The 10,214-nt window shown below is 40.7% G+C and overlaps 1 protein-coding gene and 1 long non-coding RNA gene across 2 annotated transcripts in view; both read left to right on the forward strand.

Annotated features, from left to right (window-relative positions):
- The first annotated feature begins 3,920 nt into the window (after positions 1–3,920).
- On the forward strand, positions 3,921–7,876 carry TMEM247 (transmembrane protein 247). Its single transcript, XM_035320639.1, has 3 exons — positions 3,921–4,013; positions 4,546–4,857; positions 6,389–7,876. The coding sequence occupies exons 1-3, from the start codon at positions 3,921–3,923 to the stop codon at positions 6,596–6,598; spliced, it is 615 nt and encodes a 204-aa protein (XP_035176530.1). The 3' UTR covers positions 6,599–7,876.
- Positions 7,877–8,204: 328 nt separating this feature from the next.
- The window catches only part of LOC118164286, a 36,735-nt gene continuing 34,725 nt past the window's right edge, over positions 8,205–10,214 (forward strand). Inside the window, exons 1-3 of the long non-coding RNA XR_004749411.1 lie at positions 8,205–8,441; positions 9,277–9,456; positions 9,739–9,866. This is a non-coding gene — a long non-coding RNA (uncharacterized LOC118164286). The remainder of the gene's footprint in view (positions 8,442–9,276; positions 9,457–9,738; positions 9,867–10,214) is intronic.

Consider the following 10,214-nt stretch of genomic DNA (forward strand, 5'->3'; position numbering starts at 1 on the left):
GAGCCAACTGTTGAAAAAAAATAAATAAATCCTGCAGCAAATCCTGTTCATGCTGCTTTGGGAAGCTACAATGTTTTTGGCTGGTGTGGTTAGTAGTTCTTCCACTTCCCCAACCTGCTCAGGTTCAAATGCAGAAAACCTGGCTTCTTCTGGGGAAAGCCTGGCCTCTGGCACTTCTAAGTCCCCCATTGTGTCCCCCCATTGTGGCCAAATCTCTGCTCTGCCAGTGGAGTCTGCTGAAGTTCTTTTTTGTATTCCCCAATTCCATTCAGGAGATGTTGCTGCTTTACTGCTTGGCATATTCTGTGTTGCCCCTTTGGGTAATGCCAGTTGATGCATATCTTCCATCCTCTTTTCATGTTTCCACTGCTTTTCTTTTTTCTTTTGAGTTTTCTGCTCGTGCTGCCTCTCCCTTCCATTCTCTTCATAGATTTATTTTAGCTTAGATCAAATTCCATGCACATCTTTTCTTGCTCGATTTAAGTTACTGGATCTAAAGGCTGACCAATAAAGGAAATAAACGAGTAATCTTTCTCATAATAAAAAATTAGGCACAAACCACAGAAAGAAAGGAAGCAAGGGCATCACAGGATTCCCAGGCAGCAGTCACATTCCCATGGAGAAAATGTGACACCAGCAAGAAACCAGAAGCAAAAAAGTCAGCCCCAAACCTCAGTTACATGCATGTCCCTAGGTGCCACTTGAACCCTATCTCTGTCCTATCAGCAGCAGCATTCTGTGTCACTAATGTCTCCTCCAAGGGCCTCATGCTGTCATGTTGCATGGAGCTTGTATTTTTTTGTGTCAACATAGTGGACAGTCTGAAAACAGACGGTACTGAGAAGCAGCACTGAGGCGAAGCACGGTACTGTCATTCTGTGACTTGTGGGGCTGCTACAGATACCAAAGCTGTCGAGGCATGCCAGGGAGATCCAATAGCTGCTCTTATGTCCCTGATAAATCCTGGGAGTTATGGGAACACCAAGACACAAAACCATTACCTAGGGGTACACTGGTGTTCATATTACCCTTTATATGCTTGCAAGAAAACAGATGAAGTTAACAAGTGGGAAAGTACGTAGACAGCAACTTCTGCTACCCAGAAATAATGCTTGAAAACAGTATCTGCACTAGAAATCTGTATAGGCATGCTCAGTTTCCTTCCCTTCCTGTTGTTCCTGGCCTGTTGGGTGTATTGATCTTGTTTGCCATGTTAATTTTTGGAATTGTTCATTCCCTTTAGCAACCCAGAGAATACCCAAATCCCACAGCTTGTAGGCTGATGAGGCTGGGTGAATAAGCTTTTGCACCAGCACAAGCTGATTTTGCTATCTTACCTGGATATGTTAAGAGTGAGGGACAGGATGTGCAACCACACAACTGGCCAGTGCTGGTGGGATCAGACCTACAGTTCTCTGCTGCACCAAACACATCTTCAGTCAGTGTATACTGCACTTGCTCACCCTGAGCTCTGTTCAGCACAGAGACAATTTCCTAGAGCAATAATCCTCTCTCTCTCTCAAAAATAATAATAATAAAAAAGAGGCATTGCTTCACCTCCACCGCTCTCTCTAGCAAATGAGGTTGACTGAGCACAGGGGGAAAGACCTGGTGCACATTTAGAAGAAGCAGCCCAGCAGCATTTGCCTACAAACAGAATTGTACACAGCTCCTGCCCTGAAGGCTCAGCATGGCCATCATTTCATTCATTCTTCTCAGTGCCTGTTACAGAAGTTTGTTCTAGTGAACTTAGATCAAGTATCTTCATTTGGGGTTCTTTGCACTTGCTCACAATCCCTTATTGCTCGTATCCCATCCTGCTCTAAATTTGGGCTCCAACATAGCGGATGCCCATAGGAGATGCACTAGGCTTTCTTGAGAAGTTATCTTCAGATACTGAAATACATTCTGAAGAGAGGCATCTTGCTCAGGCATGGGCATCCCTCGCTTTCTAAGTATATGCCCTACTATGTCCTTGCAGCTATGGACAAATCATATCAAGAAGGAAATGAAAGAAAGTAGGATTTTGGAGTCTGTGTCGGTACCTGCAGCACAAGGAATGGCAACAGTGAAAGCAATTAGAAGTTGTCTAATATTTTCAGTCAAAACTAATGATGGAATCCCAGACCCCTGTGTGTCATTCTGCATTCACCGTACCTTGGGATTTGAAAATACATCTGTAAACTCACAAAACACTTGATAAATGATGCAATAGGAAGTGGTCTCAGTTACTCCATCACTGTTTCTTATCTTAACCAGATCGGTCATGCAGCTCTCCACACATCACCTACCAAACAGATATACTGACTTTGCACTGGTGGATATGATACAGAACAACTCAGGATGCTGTGTTTATTTACATGATATAATCTGTAATTGACAGATACTTTTCTGAAAGGTGCTTTGTACATGCTATTTGCAGTAGAAGAAATTTGTCCTCCTTCTCCTGAGTAACAGTAAATAAAGTTTTCTCCAAGATTCTTAACATTACTGTACTACAAGGACATCCTCTACTGTATCATAAGGTCACTGTGAACTTGTGATCAGTCCCAGCCAAGGATTTACAGACTGGAAACTGAAATGCTGGCATATCTACAGTAGGGAACAGAGGACGGTGTAGAGATCCGTGCGTGAATATATCCACCGGATTCCATGAAGCACATTGAAGAGAAACTATCCAGGAGCACCAAAATGGGATATCTATGTTAGCATGATGTTTCACTTGATCCAATAAACCCGCTTCCCAGAAGCAGTCTGTACAGTCTGTAACAGCGAAGGAGTTAAGCTCAGTCCCCTGGAAGAGCCTGGATGCTGCCTTGGCATTAGAACAGGGAATGTGACGGAATGTCACCTTGCCAACAAAAAACAGGTAACAGGGCAGTTATGAAGTCAGCCAAGGGCAGGACCTCTAACAGCCACAGCGTACTAGCCTTTGAACTGGGATAGCTGGTGTCAAGTTTTCTATATGGAAATCCTGTGAAGAGGTGGTTGTTGCCTTATGTTAGCCTAGTACCTGCCCCTCTCTTTTGACATCACTTTCCCATGGTACTTAGATCACTTTCCTTCTCTTTTCCTCCTCTTCCTCAAACTCAATAAAACAAATTAATTGTCTTGCCTAAATCTTTTATCAGATATGAAATCTATACATTGTATCACTTCTGTAAAGCGTAGCACATACCATGAGCCTGGAAATAAGAGGCTGAATCAGAGGTTCACATGCTGAATCGTTTACCTAGCTCCAGTCGGTTAAAAGGATAGTATTGATGTCTAGCTAATGACTACCCTACAAGCTGTGATCTGCCTATGTAGGAGGCAGTAAGAAACTCCCCAGTCTAGGGTAGATATTCAGTCAAGTTTTATTTCCATAAAAGAAAAGCCATCTTTCTTTGAGCCGCAGAGAGCTATCGCTTATGTTACATTTTATAGAAGTACAATATATGCAGGCTCACTTCCTGAGGGCCTCTAGCCAGCTCCACTGGTTACTATAAAGGGAATTGCTGACAAATTCTCATCCTAATAAGCCTACAAACAAGATTTTCAGATCTACCTGCAGATCTACATACAGTGGTTTTTTTTGTTTGTTTTGTTTTGTTTTTCATATTTAGGCAAGGAAAATGTTGGGATTTCAATGAGAGTTAAACCCCTTGCCATTTTAGTATATGGTCCAGCATGCCATAAGTGTGTGTGCCTACATTTAGCTTAGAGCCACTCCTTTTGTTACATACCAGTCGCTTGCTTCATTGTCACCACATACATACCCCCATTCTGTTCCAGAACATCCCTGGACATAGATGCTTTAATGTCACGGGGGATCTCCCATGTTCAGCCAGGGTCTCTCTTTGCTAAAGACAAAGGAAATATAAGGCAATTTGCAAGAATTCAGCAATCTAGAGGGATCAGAATATTCATTACAAACAACTATGGATGAGCTAGAGGAAAATCAGAAAGATATTCATCTTACGTTACAGGAAGCCCAGAATAACAATAACAGGAAGCAGAAGCAAGGGAAGATGGTAAGTGGCAAATACAGTTCTCCTAGATGTAAAACTACAATGCCTCATGGAAGATGTAGATCAGCCAGGGAACTAAGTCTATAAAGGAAAAGTGAAGAACAAGACATTTTAGTTACTTCTCAGAGTTAAAGAACCTTAGTAGCTCACATTTTCATAGATTATATCAAATTCATGAGATATGAGAACTTTGCATTTGATCAAAAGAGCTGTAGCATTTGATTCAGGCCACACAGGCCCTAATTAGATATTTTTTGAATTTTCTTTAAATTTTTGGATCAGACAATTTTTTTATGATAGATATTTCATATTTTGAAAGACAACATTCAAGATTTCTTTTTGTAAGATTTCTTTTCCAACTCTAAAACCAAACTTTTCAAAAGGAGATGATGGATATAACAGAATTGGTGAGTCACCATGCAAATGTGTGAATAATCACTTGAACAAATATTCAGGTAAACTTAGATGAACCTATTCCATTTGCATTTAACAGCTTGAATATGAATTTATCATCCCTCTCTCCAATTTCTGTCAGGGAGACATCATAGACATGCCAACATTATCTTTCATCTCAGACAATACAAGTGAGAGCATGGATGCTAAGTGTCATACGGCACATTTGGATGTGAAGGGAAGAACCAGTGCTTTGCAGTCAGGAGAATCCACCAATGCAGAGGAGCTGGAAGAGCTCTGCTGCAAGCAGGTCACAGCTGCTGATATTGAGCTTGAGAAGATGAGGTGGGATTTTGTGCTGGCTAAACTGAAGTATGAACATGAGGACAATGAAAAGCAAAGGCTTCATGAGGAGAGAATGGAGCAGATTCATCAACAGGCAGTGAAAAGATCAGTAAGTAGGAAAAGGATAAAGGGTTGAACACAATAGAGACTGAAACATTCACATTCTGTGCTAAGCAATTTGTAAGGTTTTATTCTTTTGTGCGTTGTGTGACTCTTTTGTGACTTAAAGCTAGACTTAAGTAGATGATCTGTAAAGCTTGTACATGTACTTAGAGAGCATGGAGTTGTTCTGCTCCCTAGAAAGTGAACTGTAGTAAAGTTCACTGCTATAAAATACAGTAAAGAACAGCTGATTTGCAAATTAAGTTTATGAGGTAAGGATCCAAAACCACTCTTTTTTCTTTTTTCTTTTTTTTTCTTTTTTTTTTCCTCCAAGTGACAGAGGACTGAACTCCACATTGAACAGTTTCCTGCTTCTAAAGTAGGATCAATTTCCTGGGTTACAGTTAGATTATTCAGTTGTGCATGCATAATATGCATATGCAAAAAATATTCATATATTCATATGACATATATATTATGTAAGTATGTATTTATATGCAAAATCATATGCATAGGCAAATGCATAAATAAATGAGTGGGTGGGAGAATCTAATCAAATGATACAAGTTTTACAGACAATCAGTTTTGCAAGTCTTTTTTTTACAGGAATAGTTGAAGTTTTCATATATTCAAGTCAATCTGTTGCTGATGGCAGTCCAGACCAAAAGAGAACACTATATGTCAATAACTGCAATTTGGGACAGCTACAAATCTTTGTCTAGGCTTTTCCTGATCACATTTGCTCTCTGTTAACCTCACTTTCCTCTGATTTGGAGCCATTTGTTATTGGACTGATTTGCAGAATAAACAGTATCTAACTCAAATCATCAACAGTTTAGAGGTACTTGCACATTTCTCTTCTCTTGCCTGTATTTGTAACATTAGTGTTGTTGTACACAGAAACAGTTCAGGCCATGTACAAGAACGGCACTCTGCTGAACTCCATAAAAGCCCTAAAATTTTCCACATACATATGCATATTTTTTTGATATAGTAATTCATAGTCCTAGATAGGATCTCACTTAAACATAGCTGAAGAAACTGCAGTGACAATTAAGAGAAATATATATGAGGGTCAGGTCATGTTAAATGACATGTATCTGGACTAAACAAATTAACTAATGAATTATTTTATTAAGACCTGAAAGTTTGCCTATGAGTACATGTAAAGTAAAAAAGCACAGGCTACAGTTTGTGCCACAGATGTAGAGATGGATACACAAAAGTCTTACCATGGGTGTGCACTTACCTCACATGAACTACTCTGCATATTTGCAGACTATTTCTTGCAGTAAATACAAGATCACTAACCTTTATTTCAGAGAGAGAAAACCTAGTTTGTGTTACGGTTATGGGTGGGAATGTGACGCCTATTATTTAACAGAATAGCTGATTTGGTCTCAGTTCACGTGCCTAATCTCACAGTCACTTTTTATGAACTAATTGTGCCAGAGGGCCTGGTCTGCTCAGGGAAGCACATGGAACGTAAGTGAAATAGAGTCACGTAACATAATGTACATCTTCTCCTTTTTCCACAGTTTAGCCAAGGACTGCAAGATCTACTCCGGCCCCCAAACCAGTATGCCTTGTTCCTGTACTGCTTCATTTTTATTCATGTTATTTATACAGTAAAGGATCTGGCCTTCTACTTTTTCCAAAACCATTTCCTGTTCTGTTTTGCTATTGTGTTCTTTTTCATTCTCAAAAAGATTTTCCAGGACTACAAAAATAAGAAAAAATGCTTTTAAAAAAGGCAGCGTTCATTTTTCTGCCCCTGATTTTGCTGCTTTTTATTATTGTTTCCTCACCACCCCAATCGTACGTGCAGGATTTCAGCTAAGATTATATGCACAGAACGTAATAATACAAAACTGATTTTCTGAAGAAAATTGGGACTGAATGACATCATTTGACTTCATGCTGTCTCACCAACATGTTTAGCATCATTCAGGGGCATTTATCTATACAAATAAACTGATATGCAATGAGAAATCTTTTCCAAATGTGTTTTATTTTTTCTCACTTCCTTGGATTAACACAGTGACTTGGTTTTACCTATAATAATTTTTCATGGAGAGGTTTCAGAGCTAGATTCGTTAGCAGAGAGGTAAGTGCTCAGGGGAATTTAATATTGTAATGTGTTCACTGCCATGCGCTGGGCAGACACCGTGCTTTGGATTGAGGCTCCCTGCCTCTGGGATAGAAACATTCCCCTCTGTGCTGTGGCATCATCTGTAGTTACACACAGGTTCAGTCAGCAGCAGAGCAGCAAGCGCTGGCAAACACTTATGTTCTTTGTTAATGAGGTGTCACCATTTCTGAAGTTCCCACACCGGTAAGGAAAGATACCTAATATAGTCCCATTAAAAAGACATTTTGTCTAGTGAGATGAGACCTTTTTTAATGCTATTTTAATCATGCAGTAGAAGATACTCCCAACTGAGAAAAAGTGAAGAGTTGTCTACCATAAAGTAGTATGTCAGGCTAGAGTAACTGCAATCTCATGACCTTTCCAGTGGCATTACAATCAGAACAAAGTTCACCCATATATCCTCGTACACGTATGACTTTCATTTAAATAATTCCCGTCTAAGTCTCCCTTCTCTTTGCATTGCATTCTTAACAGGAAAACACCCTCAAAAGTATTTGATAATCAGGCTGGATATCCAAAACCACATTCAGGTCAGGGTTTACAATGATGAAAGGAGCGTAGTCTAACCTTACTCAGGACTGTATCTGTGATAATTCTGACCTCAGTCAACATGGTATTCATTGGGCATGGCAATGGCAATGTGTTCACAAAACTAGTGCTGCATACAAGGCTGTGTGAACCACGGCAGTAAAGAAGAGAGTATTTCAGATCCAGGTTTATTGACTCAGTAGCTTCCTGACAGGGCAGAATGAGCGTAGAGCACAGGGTCTTGCATTTCCACAGCTTCTGCATTTCTGAAGCAGTGGGAGGTTACAAGGAGGGTCTGCTTTACAGATACGGAAAAATCTGCAGAAGATTGAAATGAACTATGACATGATCTCTGAAAAGGCAATGTGACCAGTAAAGAGAGGTTGCTTGCTATGGCTATGATCTGTATATATAGATTTAGATAAGTAGAATAATCAAAAATAAGCAAATAAGAGCTTTATCAAGCAACACCTCCTCTACTTCCAGCAGAAGGGGTCATTAGCTCTCTTAACATCCCAGGACCCCTCATCTGCTTTAGGATTTCTGTGGAAGGCAGTGATTAGACTTCATTTTGTAAATGACCTGAGAGGGAGACTTGGAAATAAGCTGCTTTCAAATCTGTATTTTTCTTCCAGAAATCTTAAGAACGTCACCCAGACAGGTGAGAGAAGCCTGTCCTTTGTTTTCAGCTGAATCTGGAAATGCTTCCTGTAGTTAACCTGTATATAAATGCAGTTTGAAATAGGCCAAGAGACTTGGAATACCTCTCCTCATTGTTGGAGACTCTTGGGTTTTAAATGACAGGAGAGGTGATATCAATCAGCATTTAGCATTGTTAATTCAACATACAACTGGAATTAGTCACAAACGTGAGTCCACTGGAAGTTCCAGAACACAGAGTCTACATAGAAGTATTTTTAATACTCATTGGATGCTAAATTTTGGGAGATGCTAACTTTGATGCTAACTAGTTTGGTGAGGGGCAGAAGGAGTAGTCTTTTGCATTTCATAGGAGGTAACGCTGAATAGTTTTGAGAGAGCTGCTCTGCCATGCATGCATACTCCAAACACATGCATATCCTAAAATCATAAAATCAAGGGGAAAAAATGGATGTCTTTTTGCTGATGTGGTCATTGTGGGTACCCATTCTGTACTTCTAAACTTATTTTCACGTGGACGAGAGCTAGATTATTTATTTATTTATCCAGTGACAATTTCTGTTTAGCTGCTCAGCTTCTGGGATTTTCAGCTCAATAAAACTTGAAATGCTGTGAATCCACTGACAAAGTCACAGGAGCTAGCCATGCAGCTAAGAACAGAACCGAATCCAATTTCTTCTGTGGCTGCCTTGGGTCTTTTTGAGCTCTGATCAGCACTTTCCCTTTGCTGGGGTGACAACTACAGCCTCCTTTGGGGTGCCCGCTATGCCCCATACTCTTGTTTTACAACAGTAGACACTCATCACAGAGTGGATGGTTTTATGTGAAACCACAGGAAACGTGGTGGTTTCAGCTATTTTAAGCCTAAACGTAGGCAGTATTTTACAGCTGGTTTGATTTCAGGAGACCCACAGAAAGCAAAAAGAGCTTTTTAGCCCTTTTTTTTTTTTTTTTTTTTTTTTTTTTTTCTCAGCATAAAGCTAGTCTAAAGTTTCTGATACCACTCTGAAGAGCCCCAAATTAATAAATTAATGATTAGAAATAGTACTGTGGTAATTTTATTTATTTATTTATTTATTTCCCCAGCTATTGTGATTTACAAGTACCTGGGCATTACTGAACTTGACGAAACAGAACATTTGCTAATTTGCCTACTAGCAAGACTACATTTCACAGCAGTTAATTGCCATATTCTCCTCTAACGTGGTATGCTGCACCAAATCAAAGGGCAAACCTGGAAGAGAAAGGAAAGCATCAACCTGCTAGGTAAGCAAAAGGTGTTTCAGATGTTAAATCATCTGGGGACCCTCTAAAGTTCCTCCGGGGACCCTCTAGCCAATTTTTTTCTAAAAATCAAAGCTGAGGTTTTTTTAGAAGCCCACAAGGTCAGCTTTGCTGAAAAAAGTAAAAAAAAAAAATTGCACAGGCTCTTTTCAGTTAATTTGTGACTTCTGATCTCAGACCTATTTTGAGCCTAAGATGAACTCCTACCTGTACACAGGTTTAACCAACCTGATCCAAACCTCCCTCTGCTTTTTTTCATTGCAGTGGAAAGCTAAGGAGAGAGAAAGAGGAGACCTGCAGCAGAAAGGAATATCGTGCCTGAAGACCACCCCCTGTTTTCAGTGCCAACCCCGCAAAGTTCAGCAGGTCAAACGAACCCCAGCGGAAAGAGGGTAAGCACATCGGTAACACTGCTTGCTTTCATTGTCTCAGCTGCGCGACATTAAAACCACATTACAGTGAGCATTACCAGCGAAATTCAGCTGAGAGATTGCAAGAGCCCTGCACTTGCTCACGTCGCTGTAGCAGGCAGGGAAGTCACAAAGCCCTACTCTCCACCCGCCTCCGTCTTAGCAGCTCCGTGCGGTGCAGAGGGTGCTGGATGCCCCGGGACAGGCACGGAACAAACCCAGCAGCACCGCAGCAGCCCGGCACGGCACCGAGAGCCTCGCCGGCCCCCTGGAGCAAGCAAGGTAGGGGCAGGCTGCTCTTAGGGGCAGGCTGCTCTTAGGGGCAGGCTG

The sequence above is a fragment of the Oxyura jamaicensis genome, chromosome 3, assembly GCF_011077185.1.
Source record: "Oxyura jamaicensis isolate SHBP4307 breed ruddy duck chromosome 3, BPBGC_Ojam_1.0, whole genome shotgun sequence".
In the NCBI taxonomy this organism is placed as follows: Eukaryota; Metazoa; Chordata; class Aves; order Anseriformes; family Anatidae; genus Oxyura; species Oxyura jamaicensis.

Coding starts and splice junctions, on each gene's coding strand:
- TMEM247 (XM_035320639.1), top strand. CDS start 3,921: ATGGATGAGCTAGAGGAAAATCAGAAAGATATTCATCTTACGTTACAG. Junction 4,014..4,545: donor AGCAGAAGCAAGGGAAGATG/GTAAGTGGCAAA, acceptor AATTTCTGTCAG/GGAGACATCATAGACATGCC. Junction 4,858..6,388: donor AACAGGCAGTGAAAAGATCA/GTAAGTAGGAAA, acceptor CTTTTTCCACAG/TTTAGCCAAGGACTGCAAGA.